Source organism: Medicago truncatula, chromosome 3 (assembly GCF_003473485.1).
Source record: "Medicago truncatula cultivar Jemalong A17 chromosome 3, MtrunA17r5.0-ANR, whole genome shotgun sequence".
Lineage (NCBI taxonomy): Eukaryota > Viridiplantae > Streptophyta > Magnoliopsida > Fabales > Fabaceae > Medicago > Medicago truncatula.
Window position 1 is genome coordinate 43,106,304 of NC_053044.1, and position 22,278 is coordinate 43,128,581.

At 32.8% G+C, this 22,278-nt stretch overlaps 4 protein-coding genes across 5 annotated transcripts; 2 read left to right on the forward strand and 2 right to left on the reverse strand.

Moving 5' to 3' along the window:
* Positions 1 to 316: 316 nt before the first annotated feature.
* LOC11422187 (TPR repeat-containing thioredoxin TTL1) lies at positions 317 to 3,188 on the forward strand. The gene is made up of 5 exons (XM_003601930.3): positions 317 to 1,455; positions 1,597 to 1,792; positions 2,064 to 2,236; positions 2,333 to 2,666; positions 2,829 to 3,188. The coding sequence occupies exons 1-5, from the start codon at positions 551 to 553 to the stop codon at positions 2,952 to 2,954; spliced, it is 1,734 nt and encodes a 577-aa protein (XP_003601978.1). The 5' UTR covers positions 317 to 550; the 3' UTR covers positions 2,955 to 3,188.
* A 754-nt stretch (positions 3,189 to 3,942) lies between these two features.
* LOC11416115 (PLAT domain-containing protein 3) lies at positions 3,943 to 5,197 on the reverse strand. Its single transcript, XM_003601931.4, has 2 exons — positions 5,013 to 5,197; positions 3,943 to 4,846 (listed from the first exon to the last, which is right to left on the reverse strand). Exons 1-2 carry the CDS (start codon positions 5,082 to 5,084, stop codon positions 4,343 to 4,345), a joined length of 576 nt encoding a protein of 191 aa, XP_003601979.1. The 5' UTR covers positions 5,085 to 5,197; the 3' UTR covers positions 3,943 to 4,342.
* A 3,068-nt stretch (positions 5,198 to 8,265) lies between these two features.
* Positions 8,266 to 9,431, reverse strand: LOC11427799 (PLAT domain-containing protein 3). Of its 2 annotated transcripts, none has more exons than XM_039831634.1 (2): positions 9,247 to 9,431; positions 8,266 to 9,028 (listed from the first exon to the last, which is right to left on the reverse strand). In XM_039831634.1, the coding sequence occupies exons 1-2, from the start codon at positions 9,316 to 9,318 to the stop codon at positions 8,534 to 8,536; spliced, it is 567 nt and encodes a 188-aa protein (XP_039687568.1). In that variant the 5' UTR covers positions 9,319 to 9,431; the 3' UTR covers positions 8,266 to 8,533. The 2 variants fall into 2 exon arrangements, with proteins under 2 accessions (XP_039687568.1, XP_003601981.1); XM_003601933.4 differs by having other exon boundaries at positions 8,266 to 9,031; positions 9,247 to 9,425.
* An 11,101-nt stretch (positions 9,432 to 20,532) lies between these two features.
* LOC11427800 (ETHYLENE INSENSITIVE 3-like 5 protein) lies at positions 20,533 to 22,140 on the forward strand. The gene has a single exon (XM_003601935.3). The coding sequence runs from the start codon at positions 20,643 to 20,645 to the stop codon at positions 21,927 to 21,929; it is 1,287 nt and encodes a 428-aa protein (XP_003601983.1). The 5' UTR covers positions 20,533 to 20,642; the 3' UTR covers positions 21,930 to 22,140.
* Positions 22,141 to 22,278: the final 138 nt, after the last annotated feature.

Consider the following 22,278-nt stretch of genomic DNA (forward strand, 5'->3'; position numbering starts at 1 on the left):
AGTATAAATAATTAAGTTTTCTTTAATTTGTATAAGCTATAATTTTTGGACACAGCTCAAGTGTTGTTTTTCTAAATAAATGAAATGTCATTTCTAAAATTGTTGAGATCCTCATTTAGCCAACACCGAGTTTGTTGGCTTTCCTGTCACAATCCAACAACAAAAAAAATCAAAAATTAAGAAAATTAAAATAGAAAAAAAAAATATGACAGAATTCAGAGGAGAAGAAGAAAATCAAAAGAAGAATATTGCAGCATTTGATTTTCAACAATACAGCTAATTCTGTCTCTTATTTTTTGTGTGAAGAATTTAAATTAATTCCTCTCATGATCATCAAATTCAAAAGAGAGATATAATATAATTATAATATAATGTCTTGGCAGCCTCTCCAGGAGGAGGCATTGTAGATTATCTCCTGGAACAAAAAATCATAAAATTCAAATATATGTCTTTACATATTGTATTCTAAGGTGTTCAAATGTTTTATAATTTGTAGCATATTTTTACAAATTCTTTGTAACATTATACATAGAAAAAAGATTAGAAAAAAATGGGAGACATTTCGCCAGAGAGAAAAGCAGGTTGTGGATTAATGACAACAGTATTTGGAAGACGGTCGAAAAAAACATCCTCTGTGGGTTCTGCTCCCATACCAAACAACGTTAATGATCCAAAACGACGACGTGGTGGTTCTAAAGAGGTTGTTTCTGTCGATGCACCTTCACAAAATGTTCCAAACACTTCAACAACTCGTTCTGTTTCCAAGACTTCTTCTTGTTCATCAAATAATAATCCACAGAAAACGACAATGCCACGTGGACCATCAAAGGTTTTAAATTCATCAACTACTGAGGGGTATGTTAATCAAGGTAGGAGGGTTCCAAAAGAAGCTGTTGGTATTTCAGGTGAGTTAGAAAGCATGATCAATGATCATCAAAAATCCAAAGGAAGTAGTACTCTTATTCGCGCTTCGTCTGGCAATGTTATGTTGTATGGAAATTTAGGGAATCTTAGGCAAGGAGATAAAAATAATAGTTATTCAAATGCAATGGATAATTATAACCAGTATTTTGAAAATGCAAATTCAAATGCAAGAGGAGGACACACAAATAATGTGACGAGTGTTCGTAAAGAAACAAAATCATCCACCAAGTTGAAGGAAGAAAAATCAGGTGGTGGTTCACTTTGTAGGGCTATATCAACTAGAATGGATCCAGAGCAGTTGAAAATAATGGGGAATGAGGATTATAAGAATGGAAGATTCGCGGAGGCGTTATCCTTGTATGATGCAGCTATTGCAATTGATCCCAAGACGGCTTCTTATAGAAGTAATAGAAGCGCTGCTTTAACTGCTCTTGGTAGGCTTCTTGAAGCTGTGTTTGAATGTAGGGAAGCTATTCAAATTGATCCTCATTATCATAGAGCTCACCATCGTTTAGGAAATTTGCACTTTAGGTAGGTATACATACAATTATGCAATATTAATTCAACATTTTTATTTGACCTTGTTACCAGATACACATGACTTTTTGCTTATATTTAAGAATGGAGCGGAGAGAGTGACTAATAATGTGCGTTTATTATTGCTGATTACAGATTAGGAGAAACAGATAAGGCCCTTTATCATTATAAACAAGCAGGACCCGAGGCTGATCCTGATGAGGTTGCTAAAGTGAAGATTCTTCAAGCTCATTTAAGTAAGTGCACTGAGGCTCGCAGGTTAGGAGATTGGAACACACTAATTACTGAGACCTCCAAAATTCTATCATCCGGTGCAGATTCTGCTCCACAGGTACTCATCAGTTATTAACTGGCCTACATATCATCATATCTTCAACGACTACTTTAGTTTCTGGCTGCACTCGCAATTACATTTACGCTACGATTCTAGATATTTTAGTAAATTGTGGCTGCAATTGTGATTGCGATATATTGTGGCCGTAAAAACAATTGCAGGCCGCAAATTAAAACTATTACCCTAATGTATCTTTCTATCACGCGCACATACATGTTATGTTTCATTTGATTATGTGCTGATATATATGACACTGGTTGCATTCAAGATATTTGCACTGCAAGCCGAAGCGCTGATAAAACTCCGTAGGCATCAAGATGCAGACAACGTGATGTCAAAGTGTCCTAATTTTGACGTTGATGATTGTACCAAATTCTTTGGACCAATTGGTAATTCAAATTTGTTAGTGACACGAGCTCAAGTTGATATAGCTGCTGGCAGGTAGTTAGCACTACTAATTTAGTTTCTACTGATAATTTGAATTTGAAAAAATATTGTAACTTGACAAATCACAATCATTTAATATTGTGTTATCAGATTTGATGATGCTTTAGAGGCAGCGCAGAAAGCAGCTAGACTAGACCCTAACAACAAGGTAGCAAACAAGGTGTTGAGAAAGGCTCGAGCTGTGACAGCTGCAAGAGGAAGAGGAAACGAGCTTTTCAAGGCATCGAAATTCTCTGAGGCTTGCGTTGCATATGGAGAAGGGCTTGAGCATGATCCATATAACTCTATTTTACTTTGCAACCGGGCAGCTTGTAGATCAAAACTCAGCCAATTGGAGAAAGCAGTTGAAGATTGTACCGCGGCGCTTAACTTACGCCCATCTTACACCAAAGCAAGGTTGAGAAGAGCTGATTGTAATGATAAGGTAACTAATATACATGTTTCATAGGACTTCATGAATATTTTAAATTGTTGGGATATGTCTATTCATATGATTTGTAACTAAAAAGGCTTGGCGGCGCAGCTTGTTGCCCGCGTGCTTTCTATTCAAGTGTAAATAATGGTTTATATATTTTATCGATTATAGATGGAAAGATGGGAAGCTTCAATAGGAGACTATGAAATCTTGTTAAGAGAGACACCAGAAGACGAGGAATTAAATCGAGCATTGTTGGAGGCTCGGGCACAACTTAAGAAACAACGAGGTGGATGAAAAGCACGACATTATATTGTTATAGGGATCGAAGATTGATGAAGATATCAAAGGAATAAACATTTGCAAGTATGACACACTTCGTGTTGGGTGGAGAAAAGAGCTTTTTTTTTTGTGCACCGGCTATTAAAGAATAACACACATGACAATGTGATCAATTCTTTCGAAAAGGAACAGAAATGTATGATGTTCTTAGCCGAAAAATGAAATTCACTGCAGAACTTTTCAGATGGAAAAAACACAGCACTACTTGTTGAGGCTAAAGGTATTAAAGTCACTAGTTAGTTATAGTAGAACTTGCACCTGTTATGCTGTGTCTCATGTACTCTTTTTGGTTTTCTTATTTCTTTTGTAAGAAACTGTATAATATTACTTGTTTATGAAGAATTTCAACTGTGTATATTAGATTTGTTCATAATCATATTATCATTTGATAGGCTAGCTTGTTCTCCTGTTTTCTGCTTCTACCACCTTCTGTCTTTCTTTGGCATACATGTCATCTCTGCACTTCTTCATATTTTGTTTCTTGAGAGGTTCTCCATATTCTGTTATTCAATGTCAAACAGCTTTTTGGATTATATTTATAGAAAGATTTCAATTATTGTGTAAGAACTTTCTGCAGCTTTGTGACAGTAAATCTTGTTCTAGTAACAACGATTTATCCAGCATTGACATGTCCTTGTCTACTGCCACTAACTAAAACCTCATAGACATCAATATCAACAAACAATACAGTAAAAGCAAAAGATAAACAAACATAAATAAAGATTAAGTCAACTAAGAAGGCAAAGTTAACAAAAGAAATTAAGACAACGAAAATGAGAATAAGAAATTAACAAACTCGGATTGTCTGCGGTCACTTACCGTGGAGACTGACCTCGATCGAGGTCAAAATTATGAGAGAGGTAGTGAGATTGTAGTGCGACCAAGTCACCGAAGGCCACACATTAAAATCACTAGTCACTGAACTGAATTTATTAAACCAAAATTCTGCAACCCTTTGTCATGATAATTGTGTGAAATGAATGTATAAATTACAAGCATGTTTTCCTAATGCATTGCATCACATAAAGATATTAAACTACCATACATATTATAAATAAAAATAATGTGCCAAAAGTAACACATAAACTTGCAGACACTAAAAACAAAACAAGAATCCTTCTTTCTTCTCCAGACATCTCAAAAACACTCATAGCCACTTATTTTCATCTGACTTTACTGCATCATTACAACATAAAAAATAATGCCAAGACTACAAAACGCCTTGGCAAAGCCAACATTTTATTCAATGATAATACATAAGGGTTCTAGATGAAGAACCGAAGTGACAACTCTACTTTGCAACCTAAACAAGGTCACACGTAGAACACTAACGGTATAGTGTCCTACACGTGCACAGTAGAGGCCAAAATTGAGAAATCAGACCCAGACTCAGAACTAACGGCATCAACGGTCTTTAGTTTATGATGGGCCTGGCCCAAATTATTATATTGGCAGTTGTTCCTAATAGCAGAAAGCTCGTATGGCGATGTGTCGGTAGCTAGCCACTGTTCCACCTCGAACTGCTGTTGAGCACAGGGAATGTGGGCCCCAGTGGTGGTAACCTCCACATAATTACAATACCAACCGTGATGAGAACCCGACCCATCTGAAGTCAAGTTCATATTGCAAACAGGTCCATCCAAACAAGGACCTCTACCACTGAATATATCAAGGTTGCCCCGCTCAAAGTAGTTATAACCCGAACCCATTAACCCGCCCCATGCCTCAAGATCCCTAATCAATATACCGTAACCGTCTGCGTTGTACAACGTGAGGGTCATGATTGAGTCTGTCCCTGCCTTGATGATCGACCCGGTTCTAACGTACACCGTGTACACACAATCATCCTGCAAACATTTATATGTGTGATACAGTGTCATTTTAATCGTATCAAATTGCAAACACATCATTAAATGTCTTATTCTCTCTAACGGACTAATGAAAAACACATTTGAATATTAAGATATGACTAACAAAGATAAATAATTACTGATACTGAAGTGAAAATCTTACAGATGTAACGGTTCCGGCGAAGCAAAACGAGAGGAGAAAGAAGAGAGCGAAGAGAGTCGTTGGATTTGCCATGAGATGTGAAGTGGGTGAAACTAACTTTGTTCAGAGATGAAGTTCATAAATAGAGGACTGACATGTGGGTTTGTGGGGGATGAATAATTGATCAAGTTTAGTACCACATGGCATATGTGAAAATATATCAAATTAAAATAGCCTATGTATGGTCCATGATTAGAGTGGCTCCATACTAGGGTCCCCTTTTAGGATATTTTGTGTGTGAAATGACTGTATAAGATATGATGGTGCATGATAAGCTCTAAAGCCCTAATACTTCAAAATGGTTGATGTATTCTATTCTCTGCGTATCCTGCACCGATACCTGTCCGATACTTTCCGATACGTATCAGAATAGTATTCGAAGATTAATTTTTATTTTTTTTTAATAATTATCTGATACTTCCCGATACGTATCAGGAAAGTATCCGATAATTATCCTGCATCTATACCTGCCCAATAATTCCCAATTAACGTTAAATAAAATAAGGCTTAATTACCTTTTTGGTCCTCTAACTATTTAATTGGTATCGGATTGGTCCTCTAACTAAAAAATGATTTATTTCGGTCCTCTAAGTTTCTCACCGTTACTACATTTAGTCATTTCTGTTAGTTTTATTCAAATAAACGTTAGGGTTTGTGTTATGTGGGTACCTGACCTCTTATTTCACACATACATATGAACTATAACATTTACCAATAATATCAGTCATTATTTAATCATAATACCTTAACAAGGCATAGAACCAAAATGATACTAATAAATAAAGTTAGAGGACCCACATAACAGAAACTCTAACATTTATTTGAATAAAACTAACAGAAAAGACTAAATGTAGTAACGGTGAGAAACTTAGAGGACCGAAATAAATTAATTTTTAGTTAGAGGATCAATCTGATACCAATTAAATAGTTAGAGGACCAAAAATGTAATTTAGCCATAAAATAACTTAACTCTTGAGTATAGTGCTTCTTTTTTGTATTGATATAGTATAACACTGACAATGTTTCTTTTGGATATAGTATAGCACTTATGGTATTTTTTTTTTTTTGGATATATTGTTATATAATTGACAAATCGTCACTCTCTTAATCATCAATATTATTTATATTTATGTTGACGTGCTACGAGCCTATGCCTGATTTCTTTTGTTTGTTAATATGTTTGCATATTAAAAAAATGGTTATAATTATATTGTACATTTAATTATATAATTTTTTTATTAACGTATCCCAGCCGTATCGTATCTTGATTTTTGAAATTTTCCCGTATCGACGTATCAGTACAGTATCGTATCCGTATCGTATCTCGTATCCGGACTTCACAGATGATAAGATATGGAGGCACTACTCCAAGACCCAAGCTAGTTAACAATTTAATTATCATAATTCCTTCAAAAAAAATATTAATTATCATAATTCTCCTTATATTGTTGATTTGATTATTGATCTAGGGTAATAAGAAAGATGGTCTCTTTCGAGGAGCAATCCGTCAAGATGCAAAGTGGAAGGAGTAGTTACAATAACTTCCACTGTCAAATCAGAATAAGAACAAAAAATGAGAGATATCAAACAATAGAAGTTATGTATCTTGCATTTGTGATCTTATAGACATAGATGTGTAGTTGTTGGGACGTTGATGAGAGACTCTTACATAAGGTGCTCCATCAATGTTGAGCTCATTGTCGATTCCAAGTCGTTGAGATGTTATGGAATGGGGGAGTCCAAACTAGCCCTTGAGACATTCATGGGATTGGAAAAATTCAATGTTTGTTGGACTGGATCCTTGGCGTGTTTGGGTATGCGATTTTGAGCCTAGTATAATGGAGTGTAGATCAGCTCCAGTTTTTAATATCCATTTACTGTCCTGTTCTTTGAATGGATTGAAGACACGTGTCAAAAACAGTTTCAATGACTCAGATTTTAAATTTGCAAATTAAGTTATTTTTAATAATTAAAAAAAAGAACAATTTCTCTTCTCTTCTCAGTGGAAAAAATAGAAAACGATCTCTCTTCTCTTCTCCGTCGAAACAAAACACGCTCAAATTTAGCAGCACACATTCACCACTACTCAGCCCTACTCCGCAGCTGCGCTGCCGTAACTTCCTGCCGCATACTAACGAAGATGATGGCGAGTTAGAGAGGGAAACCGGAAATCGGGTCGAAACACTGTTGAAATGCAGAAGAGAGAGAAGAACGACAACATACTAATGAAGAAGAGGAAGGTGGGGAGAGGAGTGACGGCGGACAGGGGTGAAGGAGGAGGGCAGAAGCGTGCACTGTTTCTCGTTGTTTTATTTTTGTTTTTGTCAAAGCAAAACACTGATTTTGTTTGTAAAATCTGATCCGTTGAAATTTGACCCTGCCACATGTCACACATCGGTTACATTAACTGGAAACTGGAGCAATTTTGTACTGGAGCAAATCTGCACTCAGTATAATGTGGATTTTAGGTCTCGGGCGAGTCCAAAACATTATTAATAAAATACATTGATCTTGTTTCTTAAAATAAATATGATATGTATAACAAGGTTTTATTATATATGCTCAACAAAAAAAATATCATATCTTGTATTTAATTTGCTCATGATAATAAATTATTATGCACATTTTAAGTGATTGTAACGAGGTTAATGAGTAGTTGAATAATTTTAAGGTTTTGTTAACCGATGTCCTAGTGTATTTTATTAAAATTTTCAAGTAAGTAATTATTCTTTGGAAAAGTGGCATCCCCCTCCTCCGAAACATTTCAAGCATAGTATTGATGGATTGTATATTGGTAGTGGTACTGGACTTGCAACTTGTGGGGGTCTCATAAGGGATTCTAAGGGCTTATATGTTAATGACTTATCTTGCAACATGGGGCGTTCTACTTCAAGTATGGTTGAGCTTTGTGGTTTGTCCATAGTTTAATAATGGCCGGTAGATTGGGTTTCTAATTTCTCATTATTGTTGAGACGGATGCCCACATTGTGGCTAAGACGGTGTATAGTTTGATTTAACAAAATTTCCATGTCTCCATGCTTCATTAATTTTATTGATATTTGATTTGATGTCGTGTCTCGTTGATTAGTTTTTGTTGTAATTTATTTTGAAAATGTTATATTTTAAAAACAAAAAACCGAATCTTTTAGTTTCTTAAACTTTAGTTCGCATATAGTTTTCTTGATGCATCGTTTTTACATAAAAGACAATCCCAAAAGTCCAAAAGCATGTGGTGCCCATTTCTTTATTCAATATAAAATATAAGGGTTCTAGACGGGGAACCCGATAGGTGACCAATTCTAGTTTGCGACCTAAACAAGGTCACGTAGGACACCCTACATAATAAATAAATTAAAACCATACCAAAAAAGTTTCGCTAAAATATATTTCCCAACAACACTAACAAAACAATCAAATAGAGCCACATCTTGATTGTTGACAATACCATTATTAGGTGGGCAACAAATAACCATAGAGATTTATTAACTCAAAATAGAAAAGTCGGATCTGGATCCAGACCCGGATCTAATGCTATCAACAATCTTTAATTTATGACGGGTCTGGCTCAAATCATTAGGGCAATAGTTCCTAACAGCAGAAAGCTCATAAGGTGAGGTGTCGGTAGCAAGCCATTGTTCCACTTCAAACTGTTGCTGAGCGCAAGGAATGTGTACTCCAGTAGAAGTAACCTCAACATAATTACAATACCACCCATGATGAGGACCCGACCCGTCTGAAGTCAAATTTACCGCACAAACAGGTCCTTCCAAACAAGGACCTTTGCCACTGAATATATCAAGGTTGCCCCGTTCATAGTAGTTATAATCCGGACCCATTAACCCACCCCATAACTCAAGATTCTTGATGTATATACCGTATCCGTATGAGTCATATAGCTTGAGTCCAATGATTGAGTCTGTTCCTCCTTTGAAGATCGACCCGGTTCTAACGTACACCGTGTACACACAATCCTCATCCTCCTACATGTTAGCATTGAAATATTTGATCAATAACAAACATAAAAAAAAGTCACGTAGATATAACTCAGTTGATAGATGCATGCAGAGACATTTGATATACACCAACGCGATTACATAATCTGACTTCATATGAGTTTCACCGCTAGATTATTTTAAAAAATAAAATAAAATATAGGATTATTTATTTATACTAAAGAATGAAGAGAACTTCTTACGGATGTAACAATTCCGGCGAAGCAAAACGAGAGGAGGAAGAAGAGAGCCAAGAGACTTGTTGGGGTTGCCATGATCAGAGATAGAGGTGAAGTGGGAAATTAACTTTGTTGAGTGATGATGGATACATATACAATGTAGTAGGTGTGTTCATAAATAGAGGAGTGACATATGGTAGATGGAGAATGGAGGATGAATTGATGAACTATATTAGGACAAGTTTTGATTAATTTGCTTTTTATTATTTATTTATGGAAATGTTACTGTCATGTCCTCATCGGGTTGGAAACCAGCTGCTTCGAAAAGAAAATGATTGATAACAAGGAAGTTTTTAAATGGTTTAAAAAAATTCATTTTTTTGGATCTATTTTTTAATAATTTTACTTATTATTGATATGTTTTATGGAAACTTAGATTTTTTTTAAGGAAAAAAAACTTAGTATTTTAAAAAAAAAATTATTTACATGATTTTTTGTGATTATATATGTGGACTTTAATTAATAAAACATACAGCAGTCCACCAATGATTAAGAGTGTAAACAAATGATGACATTTTATTTTAAACAAAATAATAGACTTTAATTTTTTTTTTAAAAATAACATTAATTTTCTTATTTTAATTAATAGTAAATGACAAACAACAAATACTATATAGATCCCTTAAAAAACAAATACTATATAGATTTATGATATTTCTAGAAAACTAGAACCATTTGGATCCATCGGAAGAATATGCGGGTCTTGGCAAAAAAGGTTCCTTTTTTTGTAAAGGAAAAAAAAAAGGTTCCATTTGAAATTGATATGTTAAATAAAATAAAAGGATTTAATGCAAAGCAGGTTTAGTCGATGCGGGGACCTACAATAATCATCAATTCAATTTTAAGCATTATTTTGTAGTCTTTGCCTATACAAGTAAAGAGTAAATAGTCAATTTCTCCTTGAAATTGAAAGTTTCATCAATTATCTCTCTGAAATTAATAAAACTTCAATTACCCCCCTGAAATTTTACAACGTTAGTCAATTTACCTCATCCGCCAAATTTTTCTATTAGTGAACATGACGTTTTGCAAATACCCCCATGAAGTTTTGCACTTATGTGCAAAATGCCCCCAAACTTAAAAATTTATATTATTTTTTTCTTAAAAACAAACAATTAATAGTTAAATATTAAAACTAACTATTAATTTTGGAATTTGGGAAAACTATATGCATATATACATCAAAATAGGCTCCAAAGTGGGGAAAAATATGTATTTTTTAAAGTGACAATAATGGGATGATTTGTGGATTAATATTGGGGGTTGTGTAGTTTAAATGGTTTGAGCAAATTGTTGAAGAAGTTGGAGGAGTTAAAATACTAAGATGGTGAAGGAGAAAATATAAATTTAAATCTGATTATTAATTTGTTTATAAACCTCTAAAAATAATAATTTGTCTATTAGAAATAATCATTATTGTCACTTTAAAAATACACATTTTTCTCTATTTTGATATATATATATATGTATGTAGTTTTTCCAAACTCCAAAATTAATAGTTAGCTTTAATATTTAACTATTAATTGTTTGTTTTTAAGAAAAAAATAATATAAATTTTTAAGTTTGGGGGGCATTTTGCACATAAGTGCAAAACTTCAGGGGATATTTGTAAAACGTCATGTTCACTAACAGAAAAATTTGACGGAGGGGGTAAATTGACTAACGTTGTGAAATTTCAGAGGGATAATTGAAGTTTTGTTAATTTTAGGAGGATAATTGATAAAACTTACAATTTTAAGGAAAAATTGATTATTTACTCCATAAACAAATTTGCGTTGTTTTTTTTAACTAAAAGTAAATTAGTGCTATATTATACACAAATTTATTTTTTAACATCGGATCAATATATCATGTTATATCTCATCTAATTCAGTGGTGAGATTATACATTGGATCAATACGTCAAATTTATTTTCTAACATTGGTACATAATATATCTCACCGTTTTCCTTTTTTTTAGGGGAAAATATATCTCACTTGTGAACAACAGAATTAACTTATTTTATATATTTGAATCCATAAAATAAATGCTTTATATTTCCAATCACCATGGGTGTGGTTATGATTTTTGGTTGTGTAAAGTAAATCAATAAATAAATAATGAGTTATATACATAGACATCCTTATGTGGCAATATATCCCTTGACATCTATATAAAAATTTGACACGTGATCATGTGGACCTCGTACACGCACACTTCCTCTTTTCTCTCCTCTTCTCTCTTCTTAATGTATGAGATGTACAAGGGTGTACGGAAATAAATGATGTCTGTGTAACATGTTGTTATTTAAAAATAAATGAATAAAACTTTAATCTTCTTTGAATCAAGTATATGACTTCCACTGTTTTTTGAAATATAATGATAAATCATCTTCCTCAATGATCAGCAAAATTGCCATTTTATCAATTCAACCATTTTGTATTGTGATGATCAATCTTTATCATGTTAGAGATAAATTGCAACACATATGTACTCTATTTCACTTGCTTCGCATCTCTTCTTCTCACTAATAAGTTGATGTATTCACAAAGAGTGATGCTAAACATCATGATAAAAAAATCCAACCAATGCATCGCGACAGGCAAATTCTAATGGTAACAAAAAAAAAACAAAAAAGGCCCCACCAACCATACAATGCTGTTCCAAAAAATAAGGAGTTTTTTTTTAAGCGATCGGGATGATTCATGAATCACCCTTTCGCTGGAAACAACATTTCTAAGTCACAAAACCTCTTTATTCATCTCCTTTTCATTCCTTTGTTTTGAAATTGTGATTAATTAGATACACTCTCTAGTTTGCGAGGGGTATTAGCAAGTAAATAATTTTCGTTAACTTCGTAATTCCAAACATTTTGTGTTAAAAGTTGAATCATTTAGTTAGTTCGCGATGGTAGGGAATTTGATAAGGTCAATGAATCTCATTGTCGTTTGTCTAAGGTTGTAGGAGATAACAATGATGCTTCTTCTTAGATTGATTTAGCTAATCAGTAAGAAGATAATTTTTTTTCTTTTAAAGTGCGGTGTTTTGAACACCTACCCTGTTGATTTTTCTTCAAAAAGAAGGATTTTATCTAAGAGGAGTGTTATTTGAACAACCAATTTGGTGACAACTTATTTGACAACCATATTTTACAAAGAAAAAAGTGATATTGACACGGAAATCATAACAATAGAGAGATAAAGTAAAAAGTAATGTGAGTATGAAGAGAGAAAGTTGTTGCAAAAGTTGTCACTAAATAGATGTTCAAATATCATTTCTCTTTATCTAATAGACTTTATATTTTGGCTATTAAAATGTGTTAGGTGCATGTATATTTAGTAAGGGGTTTGGAGTATATGTCGTTTGTTGGTCTTGGAGGAGAATACTTTTCATGTGTGAATTTGAGTTAGGTTTAGAATGAATTTTTTTTGTTTATAATTGTTTTGTGCAAGCGATTGTATTTGATCGATAGACATGACGAAATGTTCTTAGTGAATAATACATTGTCAAAGGACTTATAAGGTGTCAAGAACATTCATATATTTGAATATTATTCATATTGTGACATTATTTGGAATAAAAATGCACCTTTGAAAGTGCCTCTTTTGTATATAAATTTTTTTAATAACAAGTTTCCTACAATGCGGACTGTTGAATCACTCTTCTAAAGTTCAGATCAGCTATTAAATGCGTGTAACTGCGTGAAGCATTTACAGCAGGTGATCTAGATCCATGATTTGAGTCATCGGTGAAATCATCCACTTGGTGAAAACATCAACCACGTGAATGGTTTAATGTTTTGTTGTTAGCTTGTGGTCTACTTCAAGACACACACCAACAGAATGATGAAGCCAATATCCTCGGTGATGAATCCTGTGGAACCTAATATCGAATATCGTTAAAAGCCCTAATCCATTAATCACAAAAGAAAGCACATCAGTACAAGAAGACAAATATTATCCTGCCTTTGCTTTCGCTTTTTTCTCCATGAAGAAGTCTTAATTTTTTGGTTACCAATGAAGAAGTCTAATTGATAAGGGAGTTATAAACTAAACGAAAAACTAATACAGTATGAACTTTATAATAAATGCTTAAATTTAGGTTAAGTAAATGTAGGCCAAACAATGACGAAGGCTTGGATTTGAGCTTTTTTGGGTTGATGTAGATTATGAAGAAGAAAAAATAATCCTTAGAATTTAATTTAAACATTTGGAAGAAGAGGAGGATTGCGATGAAGGGAGAAAGTTGCTGGAATTTTGAAAAAATATTGATGATGAAGAGACGAAGTTGCTGGATTTTTAGAGCAGCAAATTTTGCTATTAAATTGACCTCTGCATATGTGGAATGTGACAGGGTAAACATATCGGTGTTTAATGTTGCACATCAGCGTATTTAACGTTTGAATTTGTTGGAGTGCCTCACTTCATAGACGCATAATAAATTGAGTGACAATTTGACTATTTCAAAATATATAAGGACATAGTTGGTTGATGGTAACAAATTTAAGGATGAAGTTGCGTACTTGCTTTCATAAAATTTAGGGTAAATTATACTGTTGGAACAAAATGTGTTTTACAATGAACCTTATTAAGTTTTGATGATAACAAGGTATTAAAAATTGTCAATTGGTTATTACTAATAATTGTTCAAGTGTACAGGACCAAAGGCTACTCAAGTTATTTCAATAGGTCTTGGAAGAACAATGGAAAGAAAAAGAAATTCTGAGCATCTGAAGAAAACTGCTCCTGAAGCTGAAGTGCTTCTGAAGTAATGACGTCATCAGAAGCAGAAGGTCATCAGAAGCAAAAGTTTTCATCAGAAGCAATATCTTCACCAGAAGCTACGTTTGATCCTTTAATCAAACTGAAGATTCAAAGTAGCTGATTCTCAATTCAGTCTTATCCAAGAAGAACGAAGAATTGAAAGGAAGGTATCAACGGATATATGGATAGCACTGAGCACTTGTCTCTCGTTAATAGAGTTGACAAAGTACAAGTGTACAACCACTACCTCCACTACTCTGTTTTCTGTCTACGCTACAAGACAAGACAACAGCCATGCCTGCAGAAGTTGTATGTTCAAGATGGGAATGAATTTGAAGTTTATTCTTCAAAGGACTACACCCAAATCAGGCAAAGGATTACTGGTGGATAATCAAAGGATTTCAAACGACTCTTTAGACGTGCTGATTATCTCAACGTCTCTTTCACGCCTCTATATAAAGGAGTGAAGACTTGAAGATTGTAGATAGAGATACATAAGTTCAAAAGCGCCAAAACTCTGTCAATTTGATTCTACAAAGCACACTGAATTTCTGCACTGATTTGATACATCTTAGAAATTCAAAGTCTAGAGTCTTTATTGTATTGTATTGTGAACACCACTGATTGTATATCAAGTGTTCAAGTCAAACTCAATTCTCTGTATTTTTGTTTGATCAGAAGTCTCTTGCCTGCGTGCTTGAGCATTAGAAGTCTCTTGCTTAGTGCTTGAGCATTGGAAGACTCTTGCGTGTGTGCTTGAGCATTTTTGTGAAGTCTCATACTTAGATAGTATTGAGCATTTGTAATCTTTGTGATTATAGTGAAATCTCCTTGGAAGTGCAAGGGGGACTGGACTACTTCCGTGTTGTGGAAGGAACCAGGATAACTGCTTGTGTCTTTGTCTTTCTTTTCTCTGCTCTGTTCTTTTCCGCTGCAATCTGACTCTGATCATTTCATCAGAAGCACTCAAACTGCTTCTGAAGTTTTATCAGAAGAAGTATTTTTTTTAAGAGAAAAAGAAAACACAATTCAACCCCCCCCCCCCCCTTCTTGTGTTTTTCACCTTCATATACTACCCTCCCTTGAGGTTTTTCTAAATGACAAACACCTCCTCTAGTTTTATAATAGATATTAACCTCCCCTAAGTTCTTTTAAAATAGTTAAATACATCCCTTTAAAGATTAACACCTCCTCTAATTTTATAATAGATATTAACCTCCCCTAAGTTCTTTTAAAGTAGTTAAATACATCCCTTTAAAGATTAACACCGTTTGCTAGCTAGCTGTTAAAAGTCAACACAAACAACTTTTTTGTAGTGTAAAAAACAAAATCTTCGTTTCCATGGAGGAAGACGATTTCATTTGTTGATGGAATCTAGCTTCAGAGCATATTAAAATACAGTAAAATAAAAAGAAATTATTATTGAACCATGTTGTAACCTCTGAAGCCCCGATACTTCAAAAATGGTGAAGTATCGTATCCGACACGTATTCGATACCGATATGTCCCGATACGGGTATCAGAAAAGTATCGGGCAATTAATATTTATTTTTTTAAAAAACAATGACCGATACGTGTCGGATACGTCCCGATACGCGTATCGCAAAAGTATCGGACAGTTAATATTTATTTTTTGAAGGAAAAAAAAAGACCGATACGTGTCGGATACGACTAACTTGTACTCCGACACAACTTACTTATACTCCGACACCTATCAAGTCTGACAGCGCTATCAAAATCATATTGTCTCTTCTAACCTAAAAAAATAGGGTTTCTCGTCACCACATAGCAATAGCTATTCTCTCTTCTACATTACCACTGATTGAATTCTACTCCGTTTCTCTTCTCTCTAATGTTATGTTTCTTCTGCTGTTTGTTTTCGATTAAGTAGTCAACATCAAACAAAGATGTTCTTTTTTTATAGTACTTATGATGTTCTCTTTGGATGGTACTAATGATGTTTAGCTATATTCTATCTAATTTGTGCGGAAAAAATATATAATTGTCACTTGTTTTGATCATTTTCATTAATGTGAATGTTTGTTTATCATCATTTTTAGTTATGTTTATACATTGTGCACTTATACTATTAATTTTAAATTTAAATTTTTAATAACGTATCGAGGCCGTACCGTATCGGAATCGTATCGTATCGGTATCGTGTCAGGTATCGGGGCTTCATAGGTTGTAAAAGTAAGGAGCCAATTTAGAAGAATAGAGTCTCTATCCTTTGTAATGATTCTACATCTTGTTTCTTCTCCACCCATTTGGGCACGTGATTACAGAGTCACATATTCCTTATTTTGCTTTTTTATTTCAATCGTTTCATGATTCTAGTTCTACATCTTGATTTCAAGTTTTATCCTGGAAAAAATGGGCATTTATATTTATTTCTCTGTTTTATTATCGTTAAAAAGTGGATGGTGAGAACTTTGCCAATTGCAAATGGATCAATTTTAGCAGTAGATAACATGTAAATCTTAAGAGTGAAAGAAGAGTTTTCATTGTCTTTAATTGATTGAAAATTGTTTTAACGGAGAATGGATGGAGATAACAGCAGGGGGGGTCTTTTTGTTGAGTGAGAAAATAGAGGGGAGGTGGGATGTAATTAGATAAACCTCAAGGGAGTTTAATGTAATTTACCCTAAAATTTAAAGATATCCAAAATAAATGAAGCTAGTTGGTATGATTTTGCTTTCCGTCAAATAAAATAGGCATATTGATTTTCTCTTGAACTTAACTCAGTCGGTATAAACATCACATTATATATGCAGAATTCGGGATATAAATCCTCAATTTTCCGCTTATTCACCTTAAAAGGTTGATTCTCTAGACACCATGTTTATTGAAAAAAAAAAACATGTTGATTAGTCATCCAAAATAGGGTAATCAATCAAATGTAAAATTGGGGTAAACCAACCAACGATTAGAATATTCTAAATTCAACCAATTGAACAAGCAATTTCAAGCTAAATTTTTAAACACAAGTATAATTTTTTTTTGATAATACATTGATGGATACTTAAAAAATGTTATCACGAATTCTAATTATGCTTGAATTCCAATTTATTATTAGTTATGTTTCAAATCTAATTATATTATTATTCTAAACTTAATCCTGGTAAATCCTTTTATAAACTTTTACATGTTCTTTAGATTATAGGATACTATTTACAATCCCACATATTTAATTTGAACCTTGAAGACTTCTTGAGTCTTGATGAGCTCTTAGAATCCAACCCACACTTTATGTAAATATCTATATTTTATGGATTTCAGAATATTTTAAAAAAAATGATATTGCATATCAAGTTACCAACTAGTTATAGTTTAAGGTATATTGGTTACATTTTTTTTTTTTTAATAAAAAAAAAACTAAAAAACATCAGTTTTCATCTGTTTGTCTCAATATTTTATAAAATTTGACAATACGAAAAACTAAAATCTAAAATTTTCTTCCTATGATGATAAATAATTTTTGGTAGTTTTTCTTGAATTTTTTTCTAAATGAATTTTCAAAAATAAAACATGATTTTTTAATATGGCAGTGTTACACCCAAAATTCAAATTATGTTTCGAGTAAATTAACAAGTCAAAATCAAGTGACAATTAATGTGACTTTGTGGAATGCTCAAGTGTAGTAGTCAAAACCAAGTCAATTTTACTATAAATGAAATTATTGAAAACATGTTGTATCACAAAACAAACATATATACTCGAAGAAGGATTTCCTTGAAAATAAGATAAATGCATTTTGAAGAAAGACAATGCCAAAGACAATTGCATAATCAAATAAATCATAAAAATGTAACTACCATGTAAAGAGTGCTACTACAAACGAAATTATTGAAAACATGTTGTATCACAAAACAAATATATATACTCGAAGAAGGATTTCCTTGAAAATCAGATAAATGCATTTTGAAGAAAGACAATGCCGAAGACAATTGCATAATCAAAGTGTTTCAAATCATAAAAATGTAACTACCATATAAAGAGTGCAAGTGAAGTTCAAATGAGTGGTTACACTTGAGATTTTATCAACTTTCAAATTTCAAAAGATTGGAGGGAACTTGTCAATGAAGTTTTTAGGTGGTTTAGGACATTTTTCATCCATTCAAGTAGTTAGTTTCTTTTTAGTCTATAAATAATAATCTCGTAACTCCATGTAAAGTTGTTCCTTTCCATTTCATAAAACTATACCTACTAGATAAATAGATCCACCGTCACATGATAAGACATTTTACTAACAATGTTGAAGAGAACGATGTATGCAACTCGATATATCGTTTTTTTTGTTTTGTTTTTATTTTTATTTTTTATATCTTTGCAAGCTTTGCATATGTACATTTTCCCCTTTTTCTTGTGCATTTAACTTTATCATTTTCGTCCACACGTTACTTGCATCTTCATAGAACATATCAATTAACGTGAGTCTTAGATTGACCTTTCAAATCATATGTTGGAAAGAAAGGATTTTCACACTAATAAATAGACAAAACACAAAACATCTTTTTTTTAAATATCCATTTACACATGAATTTTCCATGCCCTTTAGCTCTTAAATAAAAAAACTGCAAATCAAATAAACAATTTTATGTCAATAACATTCATCTAATTTTTTAAAGGAACTTTTTTTTAGGTTTTTTAGGTTTTTTTTTGCATGGTTCTTAATTAAATTCACTATGATTTTCTCAAATTCATAATTTTTTCAAAGTTTGTTATGCACAAAAAATATATATTTTTAATTAAAAACTAGTATATGAAAAACACCTAAAAAATTGTACCTAAATTTTTTTTAAATTGACTTATGTCGTCGGATTATTATTTATTTTAGACTTTAAAGTTTGAAGTCGGCCCAAGGCTATTTCCAATGAGGTGACAAATTAAAAAACCCCACCCTTCAAAAAAAAAAAAATTAAAAAACCCCAGTCGACATAACATTTGACCTAAAAAAAAGGACGACATAATATAAATGTTGATTTTTAATTACACAAAAGGACAAATGGAAGAAATTAAAATCAAAATCAAAATAAAATTCATATGATTGAATAACAAAGATTTTGTCAAAAAATAAAATAGAAAATAAGAAAGATATTTTTGGTAGATCAAATAACAAAATTTTAAAGTGCATTTAAAGAGAATAAACAAATATCCTGGTAAGTTTAGCTCAGTTGGTTGGGACAATACATAAAATATGTAAAGAGAACAATAAAGATTTAAATGTACTTTTGACATTTTTATCTTATTTTAAAAAAAAAGTTAATATGCGACAAAGAGTTTTTTTTTTTTTGGTAGAAAAAGAGGGCTTACGCCCGAAAAAGAGTTATTTTTAATATGGTTAAAAATGTTTTTAAGTATCCCGTTTAGGATCGAAACTCCCTCACTCACTTTTTATAAGTATCTTATAGTATTTCTTTTACATGTTAATTACAATATACTATGATTTTTTTTTCTTAAATGAGCTATTTATAGTACCTCTCAGTATATGTAAGAGATATTAAAAGGCAAATAAATTAATGAGTTGTTTTTTGAAGAAAAATATTATTTTTTATCATCTATAATTATAATAATTAAATCTTATTTATCAAAAGTGTCAACGAAATAAAATTAATTTTTTAAAATTTTTTCTACTCATAATTGAGAACATTGATTATTTTTGATGATAATATGTAAAAAAATTATTATAATTCTTATAAACAATGAAATGATGTTTTTTTTTTATTTTTTATAAAATGATGTTCTATAAAATATAAATATTAACAAATAGCTATTTATTTCATAAAAAATGATCGTTAATTTATAAAATTATAAAGCAGAAGTACCGATACACCTCACTTGTGAATATATCTTAGAAGTTCCCATATTAAAATGCTTATAAAAAAGTGAATGATGAGGGAGTTTTGATCATCCATTTCAAGGGTGATTAAACCACCTCAAATTGCCAATTCGATCAATTTCCCAAATCCAAACAAACATACAAAAACTACAATGATTTCTTCACAAAAATTAAGGATCCAAGTCTATCCATCTATTCCCAAATTAATGACTACATGTGCATGCATCACCTTAACCATTACATCATTCACAAATTACAAGTTCACTACTACTCTCTGTTCTTACTTAACAAAGAAAAAATCTCACTATCGTTCACATGAAGTATAATCATCATATTCTCTGAATCCAGCTCATTTAATACTCATATACTTTACTTAAAATGAAATCAGACAAAAAATAATCTCACTTGGGACTCGTAGACAGCACAGCAGAGTGTACTAGAAAACCAGCAGTGATCAAAGCATGCAAAAACACACTCCATGTCCATGCATATATATATATATATATATATATATTATATATCCATCCAAAAGGACACACAGAAACACCCGGCACTAACTCCGGTTTTTCCTCAAATATCGGTTGTTCCCTTATGAGATTCATTTAATTTCCTTACACCTTTCTAAACCGCCATATTCTCCTAATTTCATATATAAACACAACTCCACCACCTTTTTTTCACATGATATATACCATATTATAACTAACTCTCACACACATCTTTCATTCTTATCTTGACTACATTTATATATATCCTTTCTTATAACTGAAGCTAGCCATATGGTGGTGATAAGTGAAGAAATTGATCCTTATGGCGCGGAAGCCGAAGGAACTGAAGAGGTAACAGAAACTGAAACAGAAAGTGTGGACTATGAGGAGCTGAAGAAACGTATGTGGAAGGATAAGATCCTTTTACAAAAGCTCAAAGAAAAACAAGAGAACAACACTGAACCTGAGCAACAAGCAAAACAAGAAGCATCAAGAAGGAAAAAGATGTCAAGAGCACAAGATTCAGTACTCAAATACATGGCAAAGATCATGGATGTATGCAAAGCCAAAGGTTTTGTCTATGGAATCATCCCTGAAAAGGGTAAACCGGTATCAGGTTCGTCTGATAGTTTACGCGAATGGTGGAAAGATCAAATCCGTTTTGATCAAAGCGCGCCACTCGCGGTTGCAAAATACTTACCACTCCTTCGAGAAGACGAACATTTTAATACTATAATGGCTGACCCAAATTCTTACATACATCTCCTCCAAGATTTACAAGATTCAACTCTTGGTTCGCTTCTTTCTGCTTTAATGCAACATTGTGTGCCACCACAGAGGAGGTTTCCACTCGAGAGGGGAATTTCTCCTCCCTGGTGGCCCACAGGATCAGAAAATTGGTGGGGTGAACAAGGTTTGTTGGCCCAAGAACAAGGCCCACCACCTTATAAGAAACCACATGACCTTAAAAAGGCATGGAAAGTTTCTGTTTTGGCTGGTGTTATAAAACATATGTCACCTGATTTGGAGAAATTAAGGAAGTTGGTTACTCAGTCAAAAACTTTGCAAGATAAGATGACCGCAAGAGATAGTGCTACTTGGTCTAAAGTTATGAATCAAGAAGAAGCTTTGCTTGGAGTTACTGATAAATGCCATAAATTGACTATTTCAGAGGAAGGTGAAAGCTCTGGCGGTAGTAGTAGCAGTAGTAGTAATAACAGAAGCGAGAAAAGAAAGTTTGTTTTTGATGTTGGTGGTGATGATGTAGAGGGTCCACAGAGTAAGTTACCTATGGCTATGAGTTTAACACACCGTGTTCCTAAGTTGCTTGATTGTGATGCAAGAATTGAAAATGTTGATGATTGGTTGAAAATGGGAGAGATTGAAGGTGGGAAATTTGGATGGGATGTTGAACATTGGCTGAATGATGTGGATGATCATGAATTCGAAGCGGCACTCGAAATGGTGAAAGGTAATAACAACATGGATTTTACTCAAAATCAAGAGCATAATCTACATGGTCAGGAGGAAGAAAAATCTATTTGGGACTTTAGATATCAATATCCATCGCAAGACTAAATAGAATGTTCAATGCAGTTAATTAACTATACTATAGTATTAGTATCCCCTGTCACGACTTTGATTTGTTGTAATGCTTTAGATTTACTAACTTTAGCTATATCTATTTACCATATTTTCAGATATGTCTTAATTCTTACCATATTTGAATTGTTACTGATAATAAATATAGGAGACACAATACCACACTGTGGAGTGTTTTCTTCTTTAATTATTGAGTATCTTGGTGGAATGTATTGTAAAGTTTTATCAAGAGTGTTATAGGGATGCTAAATATCACAAGCAATGAATTGTTATGTTCTAGATCTGTCCGAAATTAGAATCGAGTAGTCAACTAAAGTGTATGAAA